The sequence below is a fragment of the Sarcophilus harrisii genome, chromosome 5 (genome assembly GCF_902635505.1).
Source record: "Sarcophilus harrisii chromosome 5, mSarHar1.11, whole genome shotgun sequence".
Taxonomy (NCBI): Eukaryota; Metazoa; Chordata; class Mammalia; order Dasyuromorphia; family Dasyuridae; genus Sarcophilus; species Sarcophilus harrisii.
Window position 1 is genome coordinate 14,648,519 of NC_045430.1, and position 27,872 is coordinate 14,676,390.

General features: G+C 41.4%; 1 protein-coding gene across 2 annotated transcripts; it reads right to left on the reverse strand.

Annotated features, from left to right (window-relative positions):
• Positions 1-1,437: 1,437 nt before the first annotated feature.
• On the reverse strand, positions 1,438-27,639 carry CSF2RB (colony stimulating factor 2 receptor subunit beta). Of its 2 annotated transcripts, none has more exons than XM_012550662.3 (14): positions 27,547-27,639; positions 22,254-22,511; positions 20,846-20,969; positions 18,704-18,894; positions 16,499-16,659; positions 16,250-16,403; positions 13,634-13,769; positions 12,261-12,415; positions 10,013-10,143; positions 9,188-9,356; positions 8,274-8,364; positions 6,190-6,247; positions 5,206-5,306; positions 1,438-2,963 (listed from the first exon to the last, which is right to left on the reverse strand). In XM_012550662.3, the coding sequence occupies exons 2-14, from the start codon at positions 22,327-22,329 to the stop codon at positions 1,889-1,891; spliced, it is 2,622 nt and encodes an 873-aa protein (XP_012406116.1). In that variant the 5' UTR covers positions 22,330-22,511; positions 27,547-27,639; the 3' UTR covers positions 1,438-1,888. The 2 variants fall into 2 exon arrangements, with proteins under 2 accessions (XP_012406116.1, XP_012406115.1); XM_012550661.3 differs by having other exon boundaries at positions 18,704-18,897; positions 27,547-27,638.
• Positions 27,640-27,872: the final 233 nt, after the last annotated feature.

Below are 27,872 nucleotides of genomic sequence, written 5' to 3' on the forward strand. Positions count from 1 at the left end.
TTGGAAATGCTTAACCACTCTATAGATGCTAGCTATTTTGTTCTTGTTTTTGTTGTTGTTTTCTCAACAGTATTTTGTTTTCCCAATACATGTAAAGATAATTTTCAACATTCATTTTTGTTAGATTTTGTGCTTCAAATTTTTCTTTCTTCTACCCCAAAACAGCAAGCAATCTGATATAGGTTAAATATGTGTGATGCTTTTAAACATATTTCTATATTTATCATATTGTGCGAGAAAAATCAGATCAAACAGGGAAAGAACCATAAGAATGACAGCCAGCAATCTGATATATGTTAAATATGTTCAATCCTTTTAAACATATTTTCATATTGGTCATATGGTGCAAGAAAAATCAGAGCAAAAGGGGAGAGACCCATGAGAATGACAGCCAGCAATCTGATATATGTTAAATATGTTCAATTCTTTTAAACATATTTCCTTATTTGTCATATTATGCAAGAAAAATCAGACCAAAAGGGAAAAAACCATGAGAAAGACAGCAAGCAATCTGATATAGATTAAATATGTTTAATCCCTTTAAACATATTTCCATATTTGTCATATTGTGCAAGAAAAATCAGGTCAAAAGGGAAGCCCATGTGTTCTTGAGTGATGAGACAAGTAGAGCACTTAGGGAAGGAAGCTATATTTGTGATCGATCTATTCTAAACTAATGGTTTATCCTCTGGGACCCTGGACTTCCCCAAAAGATCATTACCAAGGGACATTAGCCAGGATAATTGTAACCCATCGTTTCTCTCCACCCCCCCAATCTGGTCTCTAGGGAACCATCAGATACTTGGGGAATTTTACAGAATGTTAGAACTGAAAGGGACACTTAGAGGTCATGAAGTTTCACCCACTAATTTTATAAGTTTCATGACTTGTTTTTTACATCAGAGTTATTTCCTAATGCTTCCCCTCCCCCACCATAGAACCCATCCTTGTAAAAAAAATGGCTGAAGTTGATCAATTCAATCATATAATTAACAGCTGATAAACAGACAAATACACAGACAGACAGATGATTAAGTAGATAAATACACAGTGAGAGAGACAGAGGAGATAGAGAAATATATATATAGAAAAGTAGAGATAGAAAGGTAGAGAGATAAAGTAGGTAGAGCAATAGTGAGATATAGAGATAAAGAAATATGTAGGGATAGAGGAGGGAGAAGAGAAATCAAGATAAAGAAAGAGACAGAGACATAGACAAAAACAGAAAGAGACAGGCAGAGACAGAGACACAGAGAGAGAAAGAGACACACACAGAGAGACAGACACACAGAGAGAGACAAAGAAGGACAGAGAATTCCACATTTAGAACTGAAAGGGAACTTAGAAGTCATTGCAATATAGCACCTTCATTTCATAAATGAAGAAACTGAAGTTCAAATTAATGAACTAGCCCAAGGGCGTACAAGTAATAAGTAGCAGAATCAAGATTTTATCTTCTGGTTTTGTATACACTGCTATTTCTTCTTCCGACATTTTTGAAAAGAACATCTCTTTTCCTATTTCAGCAAGAAACCCTGATTCTCAGAATTGAATCCATTTTTTTTTATCAGTGAGTGGGAAAGTCCTCTGATGGTCATGTATCAGAGCAGAAAAACGGAGACTTTGACCATTCTTCTTCTTTTCATTTCTAAGCCCACTTCATATTCTGGGAAGCATATTTCATAGTCTGTCCTCTGAGACCAATAAGAAACTGAGGCCCAGAGAGGGAAATAGCCTGACTGAGGCCACAAACTCCAACTCAGGTCTTGTCCCCTACCCTTAAAGGGCTTCCATTCTTCTGGGCATAAAAAAGCTTAGAGAAGTGGGGAGATGGTAGGAAGGGACTTGCCCTCCAGACACTGGCAACCCCCACTATGAGGGCGTTTCCTTAGCACACTTGCCCTGGTCTATTGCCATCCCATGTTGGCAGAACAAGGTAATCCTGATGCTTCATGGCCTTGAAGAACTGGATGGCTGGCATGGGGGGCAATGGCTGACCTGGGGGTTCCTTGCCCTTAACATCTTGGGGCTTGGCCATTTTCTCAGGGGAATTACCGGGAGACACTGGCTGGCCTTGGGAAGGGAAAAAGCAGTAGTCTCCTATCTGCTGCAGGACAATGGGTCCATCAGGATGGAGCACTGTTATGGTCTCTTTCTGCTGGGCATCTGTGAGATTTGGGGCTGAGGTCCCAACTGGCGAGGGGCTGAGATGCTCTGGAGGGGCCTCAGCACTGATCATGCTTGCAGGGGCCTCAACATAACCCTCCAATGCCAACCTTTCAGGACTGGGAACTGGAAGAGATCCAAGATCAAGGCTGGATTCAGGGGCTGAGCAAGGTAAGGGAGGCGTGGAAGGAGATGGGAGACTTTCAGCCTTCTCAGAGCCAAGCACCAGGTCTTCAGGGGCAATGTAGCCTGAGCCCCCCGCCAATTTCAGGGGGGCTTTGGAGCTGGCAGCTAGTTGACTAAGGTTGTTCTCCTGCCTCAGTTCCCCCGGTGGGGGACCATCTTGCTCCCTGAGTGGGCAAAGTTCAGCTTCTCTATTTGAAGGAAGACCAGACAAAGTTTCCTTTTCCTTTGTATCGCTGCCTGGTTTGGCTGATTTGGCTACAGGAACAAGGCCACCCTGCCCACTCTGAGGCAGACAAAAATACTCCAGGGACCCACAGGGCTGCTTCTTGCTCCCGTCCGCCTGGCAGGGTCCCATCTGGCCAGAGACATTAGGCAGGGAGTGGCTCTGGGGCAGACGGAGGTAGGGGCCATTGAAATCGAAGCCGGATGCTGGGTCTTTTGTCAGGGTGTTGGGCTGAGGCACTTTACAGGAGCTGGACAGGCTCAAGTCCCCATCAGGCAACAGGCCAAGTGCTTCATGGGGCTCGGGGTCAGAGGAAAGAGAACATGCATCCTGGGGGTCCACAGTAGTCAGATGGCTCACTGAGCTCCCGTTCTCTTCAGAATCCATCCTGAGGGAAGAACATGGAGGTGAGATCCCAGCATCTCCGCAATTATATCTGAAGGTGAGTAGAGGCTACATTTCTCTAAGACCTTTAAGGTTTACAAAGTTCTGCTCCCGAAACAACCCTTAATCTGTGAAGTGAGATCATTCTGCCCATTTCACAGATGAAGAAGAAGTCCCAGAGGTGATGTCTGAAAGAGTGATTTCTGAAAGGCTCAAGTCCACATTCACACACTATCTGGCTTGGGCCTGAGGGTCTTAATCTGTAAAATGGGTCAATAGCACTGTGCTATCTCATTTGATTCTCAGAACAACTCTAGTGCAATTATTATTCCATTTTACAGTGGAGGAAACCAAAACAGGCAGAGGCTAAATGAGTTCCCTGTGGTCACAAAGCCAATAAGTGTCAGAGTCTACATCGGAATCCAGGACTTCTGAGTCCTAGTTCTCTAACCACTGTACCACCCAGCTGCCTCTCGAGTCCACGGCCTTCATTTTTCCAGGTTTGTTCCAGGTGAACAAACGAGGCTCAGGCTGGGCAGCCAGGTCTCTGACTCAGGCCCGGCAAGCCCCTCTGGACCTCCTCTACCGCATCCCTCTTGGTACCCCGGTGAGAGAGGCCAGCTGCGAGCGCCAGATGCAGAGGCAGACAAACTTTATTGTGTTTATTCAGCAGCAGTTAGGGAGGGGGGGGGGAATCTGGGGGGACTCCCTGCCCCGCTCTCTGGTCCTGTGACTTGGGAATCCGAAAGAGCCGGTTTCTATTCTCACTCCTACAGCTGCTTCTACCATCAATCTCTGGGCTGTGTGGCTCGCCAGTCCCTCCAAACAGCTGTTAAAGCAGCAGCTGGAGGATCTCCATGTCTGACCCGTCCCTTCCTACACAAAACATCCTACGGCTCCCTAGCATCATTAAGATAAAAAATGCCACATTCCTCAGAAAGGCATTGAAAGCCCTCCCCAAGCCCCTTCCAACTGACCTTCAAGGCCTTATTTCACTGTATTGCCCTGGAACGCTCTATGAATATTAATCAGATTTCACATCTTTTCCCTAATTTCTTGCTTCAGTGTATTCACACAGGCTATGCTCATGGCTACAATGGGTACCCCGCTCATTCTACAGATGAGGAAACTGAGGTCTATAGAATTCAGGTAACTTCCCTAGAGCTACAAGGGACACCAGAAACCATTTAGTTTAATCCCCGCAATCTACTAAGGAGGAGAGGGAATCTCAGAGAACAATCTTAGTCAACTAAACCTGCAGATCCCTGATTCCAAAGCCAGCACCCCCTACCACTCTGTCCCACTCTGTGTCCCCTTTGTATTTGATAAATGTTTATTAGAATGATTTATTAATTTTTAATTTACTCCTAATTACTTATTTTTAATTAATTTTAAATTCAATTATTAATATTTAAATTTATTATTTAATTATTTAATTTTAATTTGTTAATGTTTATTAGTCATCAGTAAAGCAAGGGGACTCATCCTTTAGTCCTGTCTTCTACATGACCCATTAGTGAGTCCTTCACTGCGATCTATAACCAGATAAAGATCCCATCCCTTCAATTTGGGGCCCTTCAGTCAGCCATGAGTCAGGAGTCAAGCCCTGAGACCTAGATGCTGGTCCTGTCTCAGTTACTAACCCACGATGGCCAAGCTTCTTTACATTGTGGAGCCTCGGCTTCCCTATCTGCAGAGCGGGAGAATTGAACGACGAGAAGACCACATTTCTCCCTTGTCCCTTTTGAAGAACTATGACCAAACTAGTCACAGTACAGGTGTAGAAGAGTATAATTGTATAAGAGTCAAAATTGCTCTTAAAGATCATTGAATCTAATTCTTTCATATCACATAGGAATAAACAGGCCCAGAGAAGTAATTTGCTTAAGGCCATGCAGGGAATAGGTAGCAGAGCTGGGAAGTGATTCCAGTCCTCTGACTCTCACTCCAGAGTCTTTTCATCATTTTGTAGCTCCCCTTAGGATTGCATTTTACAACAGGCAGGGATTGTGCCATCTGAGCTTGTATTCTACAAAGAATCCCAGGGTCATCTTCTACCATTCTTGTTCTCTCTATTTTTTGCATGGGCTATAATTGTGTCCTTCCCCATCCTCCCTCCACCTCGGTCCTAACCTCTCCTGCATACATCCTCATGATCCTGACTCTCATTGCTCCCTGTACAGTGAACATCACCTCTCCATCCCTCTTTATTCCCTAAAAGTCACTCAAGTGTGAAACAAACTCACCAATCCACTCTGCAGACAGAACATTTTCTCTCCCTCTCCCAGGGACTCTCTTGGCTAAAAGTAAAGAGGTTACCTGGAAGCTTAATCTTCTGGTTCTTTTTCTGTGGAAGAAAAGAAAACATTCTTAAATCCTCCCAGGGCCACAGCTCCTTCATCTCTGAGCAAGAAAATATAACAAGGTTCTCTGAAGGCTTCGAATTTGGAAGCAAGAGATCCAGTAAGGTCACATGTCTCACCCATAAGGTCATAGGGGTAGTAAATAGAACAAGGATTCAAACCCTAGGTCGGGAGGCCTAGAACTGTATACAAGGAGCCCCAGAAGCTTTCTGGCCCAATCCATTCATGATCCATATAATACCTTTCATATAATGCCATTTTATTCATATTAATTATCTATATTCAAATATTAACTCCTCACTAGGACCTGATTTCATATTAATCTATCTCTCCTTTATGGTGTAAAGCAATGCAGAGTAAGTACTTCATTATAAGAGCATTTTAAGATTTATGGAAGAAAAAAAAAAGATTTATGGAAGAGCATCTAGGTGGTTAGAGTCTGACGTCAGGAAGACTCATCTTCCTGATCTCAAATCCTATCTCAGACACTTATTAACTGTGTGACCCCGGGAAAATTTGCCTCCATTTCCTCATTTGTAAAATAAGCTGGAGAAGGAAATGATAAACTACTTTAGGATCTTTGCCAAGAAAACCACAAATGGACTAACAAATTCAGAAATGACTGAACAGCAACAACAAGGTCCACAAAGCACTTTCCATCCATATATCATAAGAAACTTAGAGCCATCTCGTGAGGAAACTCTATTATTATCTCCATTTTACAGATGAGTAAATGGAGACTCAGATTGTACAGAGGGACATCATAGGTATTAAATGTCTGGGGAGCAGAGTTGAACGGGGCTTTCCTGATCAAAGATCAGTCTTCTTTCAACTCCACCGAGAATAGTGGTTCCCAGAGTCTCTTACCTGGAACAGGTTGCTCTTACTTGGGTTGGGAATCCTGTTTTCCCAATCTTTCTTCAATCTGTGAAGAAAGAGCACACGGCTGAAGGTTAGCTGTCTCCTTATCTGTCTTGGATGCTCCCAGGGGTTGGAAAAGGGGAACACCTGCCTCTTTAGACCCAACTCCCTCTCCACTAGAAGGTACAGTTAGAGCGCAGCCTGGGAAATGCTGAACTCCCCAAGTCAGGGCCCACCCCTCCTGAACTGGATAATTTCTATTCCATGAAAATGGGCAAACAGCTCCTCAACTGCCCAAGGCAATGGTGGTGAAAGGCATGGAGCATATTCTGTTTGAGTTTTTTAGGGTCATAAGAATTCATGGCCTAGAATCTCAGAGCTTCTAAGGACCTTGAAAAAGCAGAACCTGAGAACACAGGGTAGTGAATGTCTGATCAGGGAGGGTCTTGCAATGGTGAATGTTAAAAACTATCTTTGCATATATTTTGAAAATTAAAAGCTATTATTAAAAAGAAAAAAAAAGAAATGGATTGTCAGAGGTGAGGGAGAATCTTAGAACATTGAATGTCTGAATTGAGAGGGATCTTAGAACAGAGAACAGTAAATGTCAGATCTGAAAGGGTCTTTAGATTAATGAAGAACAGTGAATATCAGAGGAGGAGAAAAGCTTAGAAAATGGACTGTCAGATCTGGGGGGGATCTTAAAACATTGAAGGTCTAAGGTGAGAGGGACCTTAGAACACAGAACAATGAATAGCACATCTGGGAGGATCTTTAGAACATAGAAGAACTTTAAGTACCAGAGGCATAAGGAACTTTAAAAAATGGATTGTCAGAGCTGGGAGCGACCTTAGAACATTGAATGTCTGAATTGAGAGGGATCTTAGAACAGAGAACAGTAAATATCAGATCTGAGAGGATCTTTAGGACACTGAAGAACATTGACTATCAGAGGCAGGGGAAATCTTAGATAATGGATTGTGGGGCAGTTAGATGGCACAGTGGATAGAGTACCAGCCCTGAAGTCAGGAAGACCTGAATTCAAATCTAGCCTCAGACACTTAACACTTCCTAGCTGTGTAAATTACTTAATCCCAATTGCCTCAGCAAAAAAGAAAAAAAAAAAAAAAAAAAAAAGATTGTGAGATCTGGATGGGGGGAACCTTAAAACATCGAAGACCTGAGTTGAGAGGGACCGTAGAACACAGAACAGTGAATGGCAGATCTCAGAGGGTCTTAAAACATAGAACACTGAATATCAAAGGCAGAAGGAACCTTACAAAATGGATTGTCAGGTGACTAGAATACTGAATGTCTGAGAAGGAACTTGGAATGAGGATTATCTAAGTTAAAAGTGAGCTGGAAAGTCTTCTGCTCCATTGCCCTTATTTCACAGGTGAGGAAACTGAGACCCAGAAATATGAAGTTACTTGGTCAGACTTATATAATGAGTTCGTTTTTCAGGGCGGGCGAGATATGTCTTTCTCACACAGTTCACGAATGATAGAAACCATTATGCACAGAAGCAGCTCAGGACAGATTTGTTTCCACCAGAAGAGCAGGGTTTATTCCCTTGATTCCTCATTTCTGTCCATATGGCCTTAAACAAACTATTTCTTTTTTTCTAGACTTCCATATCCCAATTTGGGGATGGAAAGAGGGACAGTGGTGAAAACCGGCTGATTTTTAGGAGTCCTCCCAAATCTGTCTCTCTGTTGTAAGTACTAGACTCTGACCACAAAGCTAAATCACCATGTGTTAAAGTGATCTCCTTCTCACCAACACAGGATAGATCTCCCTCACTGGGACAGAAGGATCTGAGCTGACTGACAGCTGGCCATGGAAGACAACGGTCAGAACTCTTGTACATAGAAACCGAGGCACCAGGAGGTCCTAGATCTGGAGAAGGCCCCTGAAATGCCCCCCTAATCCACAAACCCACATTATACAGATGAAGAAACTAAAGACTTGCTTATGGTCTAACAGTAGAGTTATTTCCACTCAGTCCCCCCGCCTCCCACTGCAACCATTCCAGAGGTTGGGGAATGATGGACCCCATCCCACCCTCACTGCTGAGAAAACCACCTTACCTGACCCCAAGGGTATAACAGAACCAGGCCCCCAGCAGCATCAGCAGTGTGATGATGATCAGCAACAACCCCAGGATCCATGAAGGAAAGACTTTAGGAATTATGGGAAAGAAGGTCAAGAAAAAAGGTCAATTCCAGGCAGGGTGGGTCAGTTCAACAAATATTCATGGAGGACTATGTTGAGATCCCAGAACCAAGGAAGGTCAATGACCTAGCAAATTATTGACGCTAATCCCTTTATTTTAATGATGGAGAAACTGAAGTCTCAAGAACGGATCGATACCCAGAGTGACCCAACTCATCAGTCAATATACATTTATTTAATGTTTGTTATGTCCCAAGAAAAGAAAGACATAAGAAGATTCCTGCCCTTAGAAAGCTCCCATTCTAATGGGGAGTCACAGAACCAGGAACTTTAATCTAGACATATTGACTCCATTGTACAGGGTCTTTCTAACTGTATTATACTATACCCTTAATTCAGCAAGTTTTGGGGTTTTTTGGGGAGAGGGAGGTTGTTTTAAAAAAAACCTTATTTTAAAAATGGAACAAAAAATAGAAGAAGAGATGACAGTTGACTATAGTATTTGCCAGGTGGGATTCTGCGCAATCCCTTCTGAACCTGTTTCTTCACCTGTAGTTCAGTGGGAAGGGCTCTATAGAACATGGGTTGTTCTCAAAATGTAAAGGGCATGGATTATTATAAGTACATATTCCCAAGGCACAGGATCAGAAGCTGGGAGGCAGTTGTGGGTCTGTCTTCCTCATATAGGAGTAGACTAAGTCAGGTTGTCCCCCTTAAGTCTTCAGGACTTTTAATGAGAATGGGGTCTTCTTACGCCTCAGCTAGCCAGGTTTTTCTGACCCCAGAGGGTATGGAGCCCAAACATAACCCCAACCTCTAGCCCATGTACCTCTTTCTGTCTTCCAGGAGCATTCCTCACTCCACTCACTCCATGTCCCGCTGTAGTGTGATTGCTCAACCCTTGCCCTCACCCTGGCAAAATATTGTGTGTCTGGCTTCAGAGAAGTCTTGGAGATGCTCATTTCTAGGATAATCTTCAAGGTTTCATTGTGGGCTTCCTAAAAAGCAAGGCAGAGGGAGATGAAGGGCTGAGGAACAGTAGAGCTAGGAAGGATGTTAGAACACAGGATACCAGATACGGGGTATTGGAATTTCTAATCAGCCAGAACCTAAGATGATATCCTAAGAAAGATCATAAAGGAATACAATCCCATCTCCTTTATTTTTTATTGATATGAAAACTGAGGACCAGAGAAAGGAAATAATGGGTCAGGGTCAGAATTAGTAGGGCAGTAGAAGTCAGATTCGAATTCAGGTCTTCTGCCTCTGAAGTCTGTGTTCTTCCTCCCTCCTTGCTCTCTTCCCAGCTCTCATTACATTCACACACACAAAGCTCTTCCCCCAGCATAGGAAGAAACAGGACTCTCTACAACTAGCCAAGGAATTTCTCTGGGTCCCAATCTAGCCTTGAACAGACCCTGGGCAAGTAACTTAATCCTATTTGCCTCAGTTTCCTTATCTGTCAAATGAACAGAAGAAAGGAATGGTCACCCATTCTGGTATCTTTGCCAAGAAAACTCCAAATGGGGTCACAAAGAGTCAGATATGAAGAGTTAAACACACACACACACACACACACACACACACACACACACACCCTTAGCCCCATTTCTCCCTTCTGGAGGTCCCATCCCTCACAATGAGAGCCACTTACCTCCCAAGTCTGAGTGGATGTCCTGTACTGAACTTGATACTTCTGTACTAGCTCAGGCAAGGGCTTTTTCCATTGAAGGTAGTAACTGTTTTCCATTTTTTTGACCATAATAACTGGTTTTGATGGCTGGACTGGGATGTAAGGAAACAACCAGACTGTGGTGGGTGAATTCCCAGGGGATCCCTAAAGGCTCTGTAAATCACCCCCAACTGGCTAATGTCAATCACTCAAGACTTTGGTCAATGAAAAAGGTAAGAGCTTTGAGGCTGTTTTTCCATTCTAAATGTGAGTAAAGTGATACTCACAAAGTTTGAAGGTTGTTACCATTTCTACAAAGTCTAGGGCAAGAGTATAACCCAAGGATGAGGGAATGTTATCTCCCTACCATGAAGGGGCATTATTGCTGATGACCGTGACACTGGTAAAATTTCCCTCTCCTGCTGAGAGGGAAAACAGGGACTTTAGAGTTTGATCCAGCCTCTTTTTATTTAAGATCAGAAGGACTCCATCCCACAGAAAGAGAAATCAGCCCTTGAAATGTTAAAATAGCCAGAAACATTAATAGATCTCAGGAGGTTAGGAGAATGTCAGAGCTAGAATGGATTTGTCAAATCCTCTAGTCTAGTGAAATAAACCCTTTGCTTTATTGACTGCAGAAAACGAGATCCAAATAGGTCAAATTTGGCCAAGAGGCCAAAATAGGATTTGTCCAAATTACAAAGCTCATTCTTTGTCCTTCTTTCACCAAGAGAAGGGAGGTTCTTACATGCCTTGACATATAAGCGACTTATATTTAAGTGAGAGAGAGCTGCCCAGAGTCACCAGCTTCATTTTCTCATCAGAATCATCTGGATCCAGTGACCAGATAGAGAGCAGAATAACTGGAGATAGCCCCAGAGACCTTGGACTTTTTAAGCCAGTCTTTCCCCAATCTGTTTAACTGAGGCAACTCCCATTCAGTGAATAAAGCGAGGCAAAAAATGAGGCAAAGAATGGCCTGTTACCTCATCAAAAAACAAAAACAAAAATCAGTCTAGGAGGGGGAACACTGAGACAATTTCTGACCAAAGCAGGAAGCAATTACGTTCACTTCGACAACAGAGCTCTAACTATGACCAAGGGAGACTTGGGCTGGGACCTGTAGTTGGCCAATCAATAAAAGCCATAAAGCATGGTCCTTAAAAAAACTATCTAGCCCATAAACCCCAATTTTTGGTGATTAAAATTTACATTCTTTGGGTAGAGCCCCTACACATTAAAACATAATAATTAGCAGAGCAAAAATTTTAAGCCAGCTTCTTCATTTATACCATGCTACTATTTCCATGCCTTGAGGCTGAATGGGAAAGTGGGCCTGGATTATGGAGGTTGGGACCAAGAGGCTACATCCCATTCTCTTGGTAGAAGGAACAATCATCAGACTTTGGATCTTCCTCTGTACAATGTCCCTTCCTCCCTCCTCTCCACTCATCTCTCACACCACCTCCAGGAATACCACCCACAGCCCACTATAGTCCATTTCTGCTCTCTAAGTCCCTATAGACCTGAGGTTCTGCCCCCTAAGAAAATAGGGGACACAATAGGGAAATCAAGAGCCCTGGGTTGGAAACTGCTAGTGATTCTAACTAGCTGGGTGACACTGGACATATCACTTTTAACCTCCCCTATTCCCCTTCTATTAAAAGGGCGTAATAATACCAGTACAATTTAGGATTGCCATGAAAAGAAAAGTGATTTGCAACAAAGTACTACCAAAAAAAAAAAAAAAAAAAGAGAGAGAGAGAGAGAGAGAGAGAGAGACAGAGAGAGAGAGAGAGATTTACATCCAAGCACTTGATGGTGTCATGTTCTAAGTCTGCAGTAGACTTGGGCAGGAAACACGGGTTGAGCTCCTACCCTAGATATCACTAGCTATGTGATCCTGGGCAACTCACTCACCTCTGTTTGCCTAGCTTTCTTTTTCTGTAAAATGAGAATAATAATACGTAATCCCCAGGATTGTGGTAAGTGAAGATCCAATGCTATCAGAATGTCTATTGTGTATTATTATTTTTAATACTGCCTGATGCTAATTAAATCATGCATGGGTTGATTTTGTTTTGCCAAAGTAAGGCTGAGAGGTCCTGAAGGGCAGACTATAGGCCTCCTATGTCCTACAGGGGGCTGACACTTGTTCAGGGGAGTGTTTAATACCTATTTGTAACTTAACTGTGCAGGGGATCAATCCCTGAAACTCTGAGCTACTCACTGTGACTGTGACTTCTTAGATGTTTCTCCGCTTTGCTTTGCACAGTGACTGTGTATTGGCTTTGGTTGATGGGATCCTGGACTTCAGTTTGGCATCTGTACCGTATGTAGGGGCTGCCCAGTATCCTCTCTTTGTACACAGGGATGCACTCCTTCCTGTGGGAAACATATATTAAACATTTCCATATTAGTCATGTTGTGAAAGAACAAAAGGGGAAAACCATGAGAAAGAAAAAACAAAAAATATTGAAAATAGCATGCTTCAATCTGTATTCAAGACTCCATAGTTCTTTCTCTGGATCTAGATGGTTTTATGCCTCAGTTTCCTTTAATTGTTCTGCCCCAGTTTCCTTAAATTGTCCTGCTCAGTTTCCCTGAATTGTTCTGCCTCAGTTTCCCTGAATTGTCTTGCCTCAGTTTCCCTGAATTGTTCTGCCTGTTTCCCTGAATTGTCCTGCCTCAGTTTTCCTGAATTGTTCTGCCTCAGTTTCCCTAAATTGTTCTGCTTCAGTCTCCCTGGTGGCAACCCCCCTTCCTGGACATTAGGACTGAGATAATTAGGGCTGGGACCCCTGACCACTTGATTCCAAAGAGTCATAAACTGCAGATGGTTTATCTCAAGATACGTGGCCATATCTCCTATCTCAGACTTAGTGGCTCCTAGCCTCCCAACTTATCAGAATTTATGATCCTTCCATACCCCCAGCCTGTCAGAACCGAATTTATGGTCTGTTCCTGGAAGTTCCAGCTCACAGAGCTCTAACCCCTGCCTGCCTTTGTTTCCCTGATCGCTAGAGCCCTATAAGAATCCCTGGAATTCCTTGCTCCCTGCTGGATACTTTGAGACAAGAGTCCAATCCAGCTGATTGGGATCAATATGGAGCTCTCCATAACAAAATATTAAAAACTCTCTAATCTCTATCTTGCCTCAGTGTCTCTGGCATTACAATGGTATCTTTCCATCCCAAGTCTATTGGAATTGTCTTGGATCAATCAGGGTATTGCTAGGAAGAGCTAAGGCCATCATAGTTGATTTTCACACAATGTTGCTGTTGGGATGTACTATGTTCTCTCGGTTCTTCTCACTTCACTCAGCATCAGTTCATGTAAGTCTCTCCAGGCTTTCTTGAAATTATCCTGCTAGTCATTTCTTATAACATAAAATATTCCATTATATTCATATACTACAACTTGTTTAGCCATTCTCCATTTGATGGGTATCCCCTCAATTTCCAAAAAGAGCTGCTATGAATATGTCTGTGCACATGGGAACAATATTTTTAATGTTTTTAAAAGGATTTTTTCGTATGGCTGTGTCACCAAAACAAGGGAGAATCAGAAATAATTATAGCAACCATAGAAAGGGTCACTCACGCTTCATGTGAACCAGCCTTGTAGAGGAGCCCAAAGGTGACAGAGCTGGTAATCTCGGCTCTCACTTCCCAGGTGCAACTGAGCTGTTTGTGTCCATCAAAGAAGCACTGAAGATTCTTGGGTTGGGCTGCATTCCCTGGGAAGACAGCTCATTAAACTTCCTGGAAATGAAACAGGACCTTTCCCACAGCTGAAGCACGGACCCATTTCTTAACACAGGGAATGGTTTTCAGCTCGTGGCCTGACTCCTGCTGGAGACATTAGGGATTTACCCACATTCCTACCATCACCTTGGAGCCTAGAAAATTAGGTCTGAAAAAATTTGTTGTAAAAATGCCCAAAGGGGCAGCTCGGTGGCACAGTGGATAGAGCACCAGTGCTGAAGTCAGGAGGACCTGAGTTCAAATCTGATCTCAGACACTTAACACTTCCTAGCTGGGGGACTCTGGGCAAGTCACTTAACCCCAATTGCCTCAGCAAAAATGAAAAAGAGAAAGAGAGAGAGATGGTTAAAAGCAATCTGGTCCTTCTAAGACACCATGGGGCCAATCTCTCCCTACTTGCTGAGCTTTGGTCTATATCTGGAAAAAGTCAACCTTCCCGGGCCCCAGTTTACTATTTTCTGAAATGAAAATGTCACCCCTACATAGTTTTCAGGGCCATAGTGAGGAATGAATCAAAGAATACATTTAAAGGATCTTGGAAGAAAGGAAAAGTTCCATCTCGTTGCAAGGAGTTACTACTTTTTTTCTGTGGTCTGGTTAGAGATAAATATGATGGTATTTAGAATAATAGAATATCAAAATAGATTGGAGTCTCAGAACCCAGAATGTTAGCCTTAGAATCCAGAATTGGTTCTAATTCTAAGGGAAACTCAGAGGAGGAGCCTTAGAATAAGGAAAAGTTAGAAATGGAAAGGGCCTCAGAACATAGAATATCAGGTTTTGGAAGTCCTTTAGAACAGGGGATGTCTGTCGGAATTGGGAGGGGTCTTAGAATAGGGGATGTCAGGTCTGGGAGGGATCTTAGAACAGGGGATGCTAATTCTGGGAAGAATCTGAGATAACCATCAGCTATAACCTCTCCAAGGTTTGACAGATTAATAGACTGAGGCCCAGAAACTCCCATGGAATGACTGTAATTCTATTGATCTTAGTGGTTGCCTTCCTCTGCTACTCCATTTCCCCCACCATTGCATCTACCCCCTCAATCAGGATCAATCAACACACATTTATTTAGTGATCACTATCTAACTTTTGCTTTCCCACCATTAAGAAGCTCACAATAGGATCATTCCCTCCCCAGGCTATGTTAATCATGAGAAAGCTCTTCCTTACACTGATCTGAAATTTTACCTATAATTCCCACCCATAGGGCCAAACTCTTCCTCCTAGAGCAACTAAGAATAATCCTAAACCTTGGGAAAACAGGCCAGTTCTCACAGCCAGTGGTCCCCACTTCATAAGAAAGTTATAGATAGTGCTTTAGAAATGTGACACGTTGGGGGACCTTTGAAGTCTTCTCCTACTCCGAGATCCTATGATAACTTAGAGCCCTCCACAACTCATTTCTTTTCTTGGCTAAGCACTATGAAGTCTCAAATATTCTTCCTATGGACTTATCTTACATAGAGTTCTATCTTGGTAGGGCTGAGGTTCCTGAGGAAATATAGAACTTTTTCAGGATTGCACATATTTAATCTATATTGGATTACTTGCTGTTTAGGGGAGGAGGGAGTGAGGGAATAAGGGAGAAAAAAATTTGGTGAATGTTGCAAACTATCTGCATGTATTTTGAAAAATAAAAATCTATTGTGATTTAAAAAAAAAAAAACCACAAAAAAGAACTTTCTCATAACACAATAAGACACTAGTGTCATTTCCCATTGGGTGGTATGGATGCTCATCCCTTTTTCTCTCCCTATATTTCTCAGCTCAAGCTGTCACATGATCAGGCAAGTAAAATACTTATGAGCATGGATGTACCAATTATCCCTTCGATCAAGATGTAGGATCTCGATACCTTGTCACTGACCCTGCCATGGCATCTGCAGGTACTCTGGGATCTCCTACTATCCCACTGGATACCATCTCTTCTACTGCTAGACCTGAGCACCCCTGGAGTTTTTCATCCACCCTAAAACTTAACTCTCAGTAATCTATCCTGTTCCCCTTTAGAATGTGAGCTTCTTGAGAGGGACTCTCTTAGTTTTCCATCTATATCACCCAGAAGGATTTGAACATAGTAAGCATTCAATATATATTTTTTTTCATTCATTCATTCATTCCCTATTCTTAGGTCAGTAGGATTAAAGCAGAGGTCCATAAGATTAGAGGTTATAAGAGACCTTAAGAAGATTATCTAATCCATCATCTTTCATCAGTGAATCAATAACTGAGACCCAGGCAGGGCAAGTGACTTGTCCAACACTACACAGCTGGTAAGTAGCAGTGCCAGGACTGAGCTCAAGTTCTGTGGTTTCTAGCATTCTTGGCACTAGGCTGTTTCTCAAAAGTCAGCCCCGGGGAAATGGGCTTGGGAAGAATATAGAGCTCTTCCCCTCTTTTCCCATGATCCCCCCTTCTACCACGTGTAGAACTGCATCCCCAGAGTTACCTTCCTGTGAGTTCCAGGAAAACTCATGACTCCATGGGCTAGAGTATCCTGCAGATGATATAGCCCGTACACGGGCCACATAGGGGTCATTGGGAATCAGGTGGTCATATTCCAGGAGAACATGGGCCTCGGAGGAGTCCATTGTAGAAGCCTCCTGTTGGTGGATTGAAAAGAGATGTCAGAAGAAATGTTGCTGCAGTCATGGAGGCAGAGGAGGGAAGGCAAAGCTTAGGGATGACCTTTCCATACCTCCCAGGATTCCCATCGCCTCTTGTAAGCCACCTTGAACTTCAGGCCCCCCAGGAATTCCTGGAGACTCTGGTTCCAGCTTTGGGGCATCTCCCACGAAAGCAAGAAGGCTTTGGTTCCATTTTTCATAATCTTGAGATTCTCTGGGGCAGGTGGTAGAACTGGAAGTGAGAAGTGGGAGAAAGGGGTTATTTCCACGACTTGGTTCAAAGACACAACAAAATAACTGAAGCCGCCCTTTTTGTGAACAAAAAACTGGAAACAATATAGATGATGCTCATTGACTGGGGAATGGTTACACAAGTTACAATGCATAAACACAAGATGTTGTGACTTTGCTGAAAAAAAAAAAGAATATTTCACAAACTGAGAAGTGTTAAGAAGTGTTAGGAGACTCTTAGAAACAGGAACTTATAGGGCAAAATAAACCAGAAAACCAGAAAACCATTATATGCGCCAGAACCAGAAAAATTATATGCGCAAAATGATGGTAACAAAACAAATGGAAGAAGGAAAATTAAGAAAACAAATTAAGAGATTAACCTTGCTATCTTGGGGAGAAGGGAGAGGGAGAAAAATTTAGAACACCAAATTTTGTAATGGTGAATTTTGAAAACTGTCTTTGCATGTATTTAGAAAAATAAAATATTATTAAAACAAATGAATAAATATGAAATTAAAAGTTCTGTGAGCAATAACCACGCTTAACCTCAGAGACAAGATTTTTAGAAATGTACTTCCCCCTCTTTGCAGATGGGGAGGACTATGGGTGTGAAATGTGGCATATGCTGTCAGAGTCAGTTGATCTGGTGGTGAGTTTGCTAAACTGTATTTTTTTCTTTTTTTTCTTATTTTAAAAATTCCTTATAATAGGAAATGGTTTCTTGGGGAGATAGGAGGAGAAGGATATCTTTAAAAATGAAGATGAGATAAAAATAAAAACTATTAAAAGTTTTTAAAAGAACTGGAGGGTATGAAGAGACATTAAGTTCTTCTTTTTAAGTTTTTAATGTAGACCTAGTGTGAAAAATCCAATTTGAGGAGCTAGAGGCTACCATCAATCAAATGAAAGTCTCTAAAGGATGTGTGTGGGGAGGTGTTCTCATTCAATGAAAAGACATGATTTCAATTAAGTAATCATCTCTTAGCTGCACTCATGGATACAGCCAGGAAGACCTGTACCTATAGCACATAGTGACCATATGACCTTGGATAATTGATTATTTAACATCTTGGTATTCTAGGCAAGTCTCTCAGAAGAGAAGTTGATTTGTCATCTGCATTGCTGAAGAGAGTTTCCTCACTTGGAAACTTCCTTCATCAATGAAATCAGTTGTTGTTCACTTGTACCTGACTAATTTGTGACCTCATTTGGGGTTTTCTTGGCAAAGATGGTGGAGCAGTTAGCCATTTCCTTCTCTAACTCATTTTACAGGTAAGGAAACTGAGACAAACAGAAGTCACACAGACCAGATTTGAACTTCCTGATTCTAAGATCAGCATTCTATCCACTATGCCATGTAGCTGCTCAATGAAGTCAGGGATCCAAACAAATAATGAGTTTTGACATGGCACTTGAAAGTTTGCAAAGGATTTTACATGAATTTTTCCATTGGCTCCAAAATCATTGTCTTTTCCATTATACTATGGGACCCGTAAACCTCACAATAAGCCTCATAATAACCCATTTTATACATGAGCCAAGTGAGGTTTAGAGAGGTGAAATGATCTACCGTGGTAGTCCAGCTAGCTGATGTCAGAGGTAGGATTAAAACTCACATCTTTCTGGCCCCTTCTATCCACTAGTAGGATACTTGCCTACAGTATGAACTGTAGCTATGAACTTTAAAAATTAAATGAGCCCTGTCTCTCCTCAACTAAACAAAATTCTCTAACTCCTTTGTGTCCAAACTCAAGCCCCAGAGGATGACAGAAAGGTCAATGACCTTGGAATCAAGAGACTTGACTAAAAGTCCCTTTTTGGTCACTCATTAGCTGTGTGGCCCTAGGCTCCCTTGACCCTCGTTTCCCAAGTGTCCCAGCTTGAAAGGGAGGTACCTTTTCCTCACCTCATCCCAATCTGCTACTGTACAGAAACACCCCCATTCTCATCCCCACATCCCAGCTTCCCAAATCGGTCCAGGAGAATCAGCCCAGAGACAAGCACATTCCTTCTTTCCCTCCCTCCCTCTTGGTCCCACTCACCATTCTGGGTCAGGTTGAGGTTGAGCTGGACCTGCAGTGGTGGATCTGTTCTGAAGCTAAAGATGTCTTTCTGACTTGAGACAAAAATTGTCTGGCGAATGAGGCACGATCTGGGTATGCAGGATTGGAACTGACAGGTGGGGAAGGTTATGTTCTCCCCAGGCTCACAGGATACTGGATTTGGTGGATAGCTACTGATAAAAAGAGGACATTAATAATCTATGGGATTCCTGTCAATATCTGATGACTTCTGAATAATCTATGGGATTCCTGTCAATATCTGATGACTTCTGAATAATCTATGGGATTCCTGTCAATATCTGATGACTTCTGAATAATCTATGGGATTCCTGTCAATATCTGATGACTTCTGAATAATCTATGGGATTCCTGTCAATATCTGATGACTTCTGAATAATCTATGGGATTCCTGTCAATATCTGATGATTTCTGAAGCCATTCTCAAGTCAGAGAAGCTGAGGCTGTGGCCCGGACTCTATCTTTTGCCTTTGTTTTTTATCACCAGAACTTAGTACGGTACCTGGTACATACTAATACTAATAATATTTTTACTAATGATAATTTTATTAATTTTAATAATAATTTTACTAATAATATTTTAATACTAATAAATTTTTTTTACTAATTGACTTTGAGAAATTAGAAGGGATACATAGAACCAAGTTCAAGGCTCACTCAGATCCAGAACCTGTCTCCAACTCGTGTAGACACATGGTGGAAAGGTCTGATCATCTTCCCCAAATTCAGACAGACTTCAAAAGTAGAAAAATCCTTGGTTTCCCTCTGAGATAAATCTAAGAATTCCCTCTTTTCTTGGAATTTGAGGTTTTGTGAAATAAGGATTGCTTTGGGACTCACACATATGGGCTTAATGTCCCCTTTGATGCCTACTGCCTGTGTGAGCTTGGATAAGTCACAATCTCTGAATCTCATTTTATTCCTATAGATGACCAGGGACGTTCATGGAAATTCTACTATTATCCTTTTTTTTCAAGTGGCTTATGGGGATTATAAGAATCTCTTTTATCAGCAAAACCACCAATGGAAGGTGCTGGCCTAGAGCCCAGTCACTTTTGAAGTGCTTTGAGAAGCATGGTAGAGTATTTTGCACAAACTAGTTCAGCTGCCCTTGAAGAACATGGGAAGAAGGAAAATAAATGGGAAAAGAGTAGGAGTATCTTTGTGAATTCTTTAAAATTTCAGGAAAAGATGCTACTGAGAGGTTTGTAATTGTATATGGTGGATGCGATTAAGGCTGGCAAAAGATAATCAAAATTAGCAAACCCTCCAGTTTCTGTTTCCTCAAAAGTAGATTCAGCAATGTTTTAAAAAAATCAAATTAAAGAAAAACATTATAATTATCACTAGTATTTAAAGAGAAACCTCTTGCATCAGTTTTAGTCATGTCTGAGTCTTAATAACCCTGTGTTTTTCTTGGTAAAGATATTAGACTTGCTTGCCATTTTCTTCTCCAATTTACTTTGTCAGATTTAAACACAAACTTTTTACCATCCTCCCAGGGCACAGCAGACCCAGTCTCTCTCTCTCTCTCTCTGTCTCTATCTTTCTCTCTCTGTCTCTGTCTCTCTATCTCTCTGTCTCCCTCTCTTTCTGTCTCTCTCTCTCTGTAAGTTCTTCACCTTATCTCTCCAATCCACACACACACACACACACACACACATACATATCACACACACACACACACACACATATATATATATATATATATATATATATATATATATCTTGTCTCTGTCTCTCTATCTCTATCTTTCTCTCTCTGTTTCTCTCTGTCTTTCACTCTCACTCTTTTCATCTTTGTCTGTGTCTCTTTGTCTCTCTGTCTCTCTCTATATATATACACATACACATACATATATCTATATACATATATATTTTTCCCTCTTTGTCTCTTTTCTCTCTGTCTCTGTCTCTGTCTTTCTCTCTGTCTTTTACTGTCTCCGAATCTCTTCATCTTTGTCTGCGTCTCTTTGTCTCTCTCTCTCTCTCTCACACACACACACACATCTCTCCTTTTCCAAACTCCATTCATCCTCTACCGGAGGCTGACCCTGGAAGAAAGAGTATTTTCTTCTTAACCCAGAGATCTCAGATACTTACGAGTACTCTTGGCGATAAAGAGTCAGGTTGAGGTAGCGTTGAGCATCAGCTACCTCCTCCCACTGACAGATAATCCTACTTGTGAAGTCATTATGGCAGTTTAGGGTCTGAAGGGGAATGTTTTCTGAGAATCAAAAGAGAAAGATTGGCCATTACTTTCTCACCCACCATCCCCAGTTACAGCACAACCGCTCCCTACAACCATCACAATCAAGGACTTCCTCCCTGCTCGTTAATGTTGTCCACACTCACCAGTGTACATTTCATCTTTTCCGATCGATTGGAAGCTCCTTATGGGCAAGGATTATTTTATTGTTCCCAGTGTCTAACACAGAGCCTGGCAAGCAGTGGTATTTTACAAACACTAATTGATTAGTTATAAGAGCAATCAGTCAACAAGCATTAAATAAGTGCCTTATATGTGCCAAGCACTTTGCTAAGCTTTGGGTATACTTCCCCCCAGAAAAGATCAGTTCATTCTCCCAATGAAATCACTGTTGGAAGTCTTCCAGAATTCTCCAAAAATTGATTTCCAGGTTGATGAGGATGCTGAGGCTACTTACTCTCCTGCACTCTAATATCTTTGACATTATTCCACCATTCTCCTGGAGCCTCAGGAAAGCAAGTGGGGAAACCAAATGGTTATGGAACCATAATCTCTGCCCTCCACCTTTCCAGGGAAATTTCTGGGGAAGTTTCCAGGAATTATGAAATGCAGACAAACATATATTCCAACCTCTTTGAGATGAAAAGAATCTGGGGGGTATGAGAATACTCTAGAATGTACTCAATGGTTAGACCACTTAATTCTCCATGACCATCATGGGAACTCTTCCCATGCAGAGGGTGTGACAGAAGGGAGGGCAGAGAGGGCAACACACACACACACACACACACACACACACACACACAGGAATTGTTCTGGGAAGAATGGAACATAAAGTAGAGGAGGAAGAGGGAAAAGATTGGCGAAAAGGTAGCTTATACTATCATAGGATTTCGAGGTAAAAGGGGTCCCCAAACAGGGAATGTCAGAAGTGGGAGGATCCTTAGACAATAGAATGTCAGAGACAGAAGGAGCCTTTATGACCATCCAATTTGCTCATTTCCAAATGGGAAAACTGAGCCCTAGAGAGGTGATTCATGTAATCTGTTGATGGAGAAACACTTATTTGGCACCTCCTGTATGTTGAGTCCTGTGTTAGGTGCTTAGAGCAAAGACAAACATAAACCAGTTCTTGCCTTCAAGAATGTACATGCAGCAAAGCCCTAGCTCTAAAGGAAACCCCTGACTTGCCAATCCAATGAATATGTGAAGGTGAGGAAGAGTGGGAAGAAAGGTCCCAGAGAGTGGGATGGAACTAGTTAGAGGAAGTGAGAGGAAGGGAAAGATGGAAAAGACCCCGACCTTTGATGTCACTCTCTGTGGAAGTGCAGGATTTAGTCAGAAGGAATATGAAGAGGCTCCTCCAGGTTCCCTCCATCTTCAGTACCCAGCTGGGCCAAGATGATCTCAGGAGGACAATCCCCTTCCTGGAGCTCAGCTGGAGGTCCGAGTCACCTCCTTGCTCTCAGCTTGTCCTCTTCTCTCACAGGGCTCACAGGATGGGCTCTATTTCCTTGGCATTCTGCTTCACTTCCCCAGGGCAGAAGCCAGCTGCTGTGACTGCAAAGTCAGAATAGGAAGAAATTAGTTGTAGGTGAGCCCCCACCTTGGGTTTAATCTGGCTTGCAGCTGCAGAGACTGAAGGGAAAGAAGAATAAGACAATAAAGAAAGAAAAGAAAGGAAAAAAGTTTTTCTTTCCCCAAAGAAGAAAGTAAAAAGAGAGAGAGAAAGAGAATGAAAAGAGAGAAAGTGAAAAGAGAGAGGGAGGGAGAAATAGAGGGAGGAGGAAGAAGGGAAGGAGAAAAAGAAGAGAGAAAAAGAGTGAAAAGAGATAAGAAAGGAGAAAGAGAGAGGAAAAAGAAAGAAAGAAGTAGGAGGAGGAGGAGAGGAATGAAAAGAAAGAGGGAGGGAGAGAGGGGAAGAGGGTAAAGAAAGGAGGAGTAGGAGGAGGAAGAAAAGGGAGGAGGAGGAGGAAGAGGAGAAAGGAAGAAGAGGAGCATATCTATTTTACATAAGATAAGAAATGATAGCAATTGAACTGTTGAGGGGGAGGGAGTAGGACTTCAAAGTTCATCTAATCTAATGACTACCGAGGGCATGGAGACTCTTTACCACATGGTTGTCCTTCATTCTCTAAGAGGACCCAAATGACATCACTATGATAGAACTAAGTACACAGTGTATCCCACTGTGGCTGATCAGACCAATCTGAGCTTGGACTTCTCTGCCACAAGTCAGGCACAAGTATTCCCTATGAACCTTTGGGGTGGACGCTCTAACTTTGCCCATCTTGCGTTTCTTCCGAGCTACTTCAATTCTGCTTCTCCAATGAGGGCACACCATGCTGGGCGGTCTTGTGCCATCGTCTCCCTCGTCATGCAATCAATTCTAAAGTTCTTGAAGAGAGTGTTTTTGTATCACTTTACAACAAATGGTTAAACAGCCACCCATGAGGACTTCTAAGGATGGGAAATTCAAATAAAATTGTTTTCCACTTACAGACTTACTCTTATTTTTAGGAATTTCTCAAACTGAGCTAAAAATTCTATTTCCCTGAGGGTTTCAGAAAGATGGGCTGAGTGAGAAGCTGTTAAGATGTCCATATCCTCCTTCTCATCTGACAGCAGTGAGAAATAGTCAAAATAAATTAAATAAATGATCACAACCAAGTGAAAGGAATGCAAAGCTATTTCCCAAAGAGTTTGACACATAACAAAATAAAACCTGCATGTGGACTGAGGAAATGAGTAAACTGGGAAAAACTTAATACAATGAAGAAATCATATGGGTTTATGGGTCCATCCTGGAGTTCCCTCCTCATCCTCAGTTCCCTTTCTATTCTGTCTGGCCCAATTTCTGTCTTGAGATAAAATTTATTTAATTGTGGGAATTGTGGGAAAAAAAATTTTGGCATTGTTTCAACCTAGTCTTGTATAAGCGGGAGGCTGGTCCACCTTTCCCTAGTGCTTAGAGACCTTTAATTAAGGACATAAATTATGCTGACCAGAAATCTGGTCAGATCCACAGATTAAAGCAAGGAGATTCCCCACAAGTATACATCTCTAGCAACCTATTTGTTTTATCTGTTTCCACACGAGTCAGTTAGTACTTCTGTGTTCCTTTGATTGAATATAGACAATTGGAGGGAGTAAAACATCTCTTTTTCTGAATTCAGGATATTGTACCTGCTAGCTCTCCCTCTCCCAATTTAGGAAGTTCCTACTAGAACTCAGATTACCTAACACTGTATCCTGATTGTTTTAATTATTTGATCTTGTTTGACTGTTTTTAATTAATAAAAATCTATCTCATTCTATATTGAGGATCTTTGGACTAATTGGGGTGTCCACTGACTTGTTTATTATCCCTCTTTAACTCATAAATTGTAGAACTTGGATCGTTTTCTCCAGTTTAGAGATTTAGAGAGTTTAAGTCATTGTTAGGGAGAGTAGAAAGTCTAGACACTACCAGTAAAGCTAGCTGTGAATCAATTCAACCATTCTAGAAAGCAATTTGAAATTATATGAGAAAAGTTACTAAATCCTTTCAATACCCTGCCCAGTGATGCTACTAGTGAATTGCTGGCTCAAGTTGACCACACAAAGGTTCCCATTGGGACAATAGTGTTCATAATGTTGACATTGGGAAGGGGGACCCCAAAAGTCCCAGACTGATGTCTTGAGGGAAAAATTTCAAAGCTTGAACCCATCTCCTAATCAAGGGGCATAGTTTATTGAAAGTAATGTGATGCCATTTCTAAGCAGACTGAATTGTAAGGGAATTCAGTAAAGAAACAGAATCAAGAAGAGACATTTTATCCAGTTTCTACATATAGATATGCTAATTCTATGGCTCAAGGACTAGGGAGTAATTAAATTAAATGAATTAAAGGTGGTCTCCAAAATTTGATTATCACTGACCAGATCATCAGTCAGCAATGAACTGAGAAGTAGTCAAATCAAAATCAGCCAGATTAGGCGTAGGAGTTTCCGGAGGCAGACTCCAAAACCAAAAGTTTTCGGGTTTCATATTCCATCAACATTATTTGTGATATCAAAAATCTTGAAACAAAACATGTGTATAATGGTTGGGAAATGGCAGAGCAAAAGAATGATCTATAAATGGAATATTTCTAGACTGTGAGATACGAAAAATATGAAACCTTCATGGAAACCTGAAAAGTTCATATGAATTAACACAGAAAAGAAGGCAGGGCTGAAGAACGTGCAAAATGAACAGAATAAGTCAAGATAAAGGCAACAATCATTGAGTAGCTCTTACTTAAGTGCCAAGCACTGTGCTAAATGCTGGGGATTCAAAGAAAAGCAAAAAACAAAAACAGAATAAAAACCCAATCTTTCCCCTCAAAGAGATCATAGTCTAATGGGGGAGACAATATGAAAGCAACTAAGTAGAAATTAGACATAGATAGGATAAAATGAAGTTAAACCCAAAAGGGAAGCATTAGGATTGAAGAAGTGCTCCTTTTCCCCTTCTCCTCCAAAAATTCAGGAGATTGAGTTTTAGCTGAAACTTGAAGGAATCCAGAAGGTAGATATTGAGGGAAAAAAGATATAAAGAACAACCAGTGGAAATGCCAAAAGTTCAGCATTTATAACAACATAAATTTGGAACACTTTTAAGTTAACATATAACAAAACTGGTTCTAGAAAAAAGCTAATTTTAGCATTATACTATCTATGTTAAAGGACTCATCATTATTTTTTTTTAATCAATGGTTGATAAATGACCTGTTTTTCTGGGAATGTACTTTGCAAGAATTTTGTTGGGAAATATTTGATGTGGTAGAGCCAAAGGCATTACTATGAGATAGTGTGGTTAAGGGGAAAGAGTTCTGAGGTGGAATAAAATCCTGCACCTGATATGCTATTCCTATCGCTTTGTATTATTTCATGCAATTGACTTAGCTTTCTTGGGCTTCATTTTTCCTCATCTGTAAATTAAAGGGGTTGAACTAGTTGATTCTGAAGTCCCTTTTACCTATAAATATTAATAATGGAGCATTTCTAAGCCTTGCAAAGCATTTTACAAAAAAAAAAAAAATTCATCTCATTTTATCCTGACAATATCCCTGGAAAATAAATGCAGTTGTTATTTCCATTTTACAGAAGAGGAAACTGAGGCAAGCAAAGGTGAAATCACTTGCCTTGGGTTACCCAATTAGTCCCAAGGTTGGATTTGAATTCAGGTCTCCCTAACCCTAGATACATCACTCTATTCACTGTGTTGCTGTGATGCTAATACATTCATTTTCCTGTTTGTAAAATGAGAGGGAACTAGTTAGTCTTAGAAGACCCTTCTATGATCTTTTAAGGCCAATGACCAACACAATAAGTAATAATAATGATAATAAATTGATTTCCTTATCTACTGGTATACTCTTGAGTTAAACAAAACAAGATTAAATCTTCTTCCACACAACAACCTTGCCCAGACTTAAAAGATACCTATTAAGTTCCCTCCTACCCCAAAATCTTTTCTTCTGTTGGTTAAACAAGTTCCAAAGGAGAAAATAATTTGGAGCTCTACTTGGCTAGGAGCCATGGCAAGTCCCCTGAAGCCAGGGGAAAGAACTGTTCTTATAGGGATTTGTGGGTAAGAGGACTCCATCGGCACTTACATATGGAAAACCACATAAAGAAAAACACTGGAAAGCCATAAAAACTTTCTGAGCCTCAGTTTGTCCTCTGAAAGATCAGGGGACTAGACGAGTTGACCTCTCCACTCTCTTCTAGGTCGAGATTTTTGATCCAGTGATCATTTTATATTTCATAAACAAAATACAACTTTAAATGTTTCTGCTCCTTCTCTTCCTCTTTTCCCTCCCACAAGATTTTTGAGCCCACGTAACCTCTGGGAATTGAGCAGGAGAGTTCTCTTAATTCCACATTTTTTGCCCAGACATCTCTCTCCACCTGACCTTTGCTACAATTCAGTATAACACAACACAACACGATGAGTATTGATTGAGTATGTACTATATACAAAGACCTGTGTTTGTTGCTGAGAAAGAACACAGGCTTTAAATGAAACCTGGTAAACACACACACACATACACACCCCAGAATATCAGACTCGGAGATGACCTAATTCATTTTCCATATTTTACAAGTAAGGAAACTGAGGCACAGAAATGGATTGTTGTAATTCAACCAAGATCACACTTGAAGTTAATGGCAGAACAAAAATGAAAGCCCAGGTTTCCAGACTCCTTATTCATTGTTCTTTCCATTATATCTTATACCCCATGCCAACCCCAATGTCATTCCTTATGGGGAAAGATTTTTGAGATTTCTGAATCCCAAGCTGAGCCCAAATGATTCGGTTTTCAAAAAGATTTAGAGGGAGAGAGTGTCCCCTGGCATTTAAAAATAGGACGCTCCTTTCAGTATTTCTCCCGGTCTGCCATGTCCTAGACGGTGCCCCAGCCTTCCCTAACTCACAAGAAGCAGAAAATGCCCATCCTGATTTCCCTTCAACTTTCTTTTCTCACTCTCCCCTCAGGTATCCTCTCCTACTTCCACCTTTCTCCAGTTCAAGCCAAAAAAATAAAGAAAACCCAACAGGTTCTACCTGTTTTGGAGTGGGGAAGCCGGCCATCTGACAAAGTTAGGACTCCGAGAGACTGCTTGCCGTAGAACTTCCTTTTTCTCTGCTATTTAATCTCCTGACTTGGGGTGGTTTGGAAACCAATAGGCAGGAGGGGAAGGGAGGAAGTCATAATTTTGCAGAAGCTTTGTTTCTGAATAACTTTTTTTTTTTTTTTGTAATCAACAGTTATTCGAATAAGGAAAAAACAAAAGATTGGTTTTTTTGGTTTGGTTTGGTTTGGTTGTTGTTTGTTTTATCTTTTATCTTTTCTGGAAGTGAAGGATAAGGTTGGTTTTTTCAGAATAACT

Coding starts and splice junctions, on each gene's coding strand:
- CSF2RB (XM_012550661.3), bottom strand. CDS start 22,329: ATGGAGGGAACCTGGAGGAGCCTCTTCATATTCCTTCTGACTAAATCC. Junction 12,416..13,633: donor AAGGCTGGTTCACATGAAGC/GTGAGTGACCCT, acceptor TGTTTCCCACAG/GAAGGAGTGCATCCCTGTGT. Junction 6,248..8,273: donor TGTTATACCCTTGGGGTCAG/GTAAGGTGGTTT, acceptor CTTTCTTCACAG/ATTGAAGAAAGATTGGGAAA.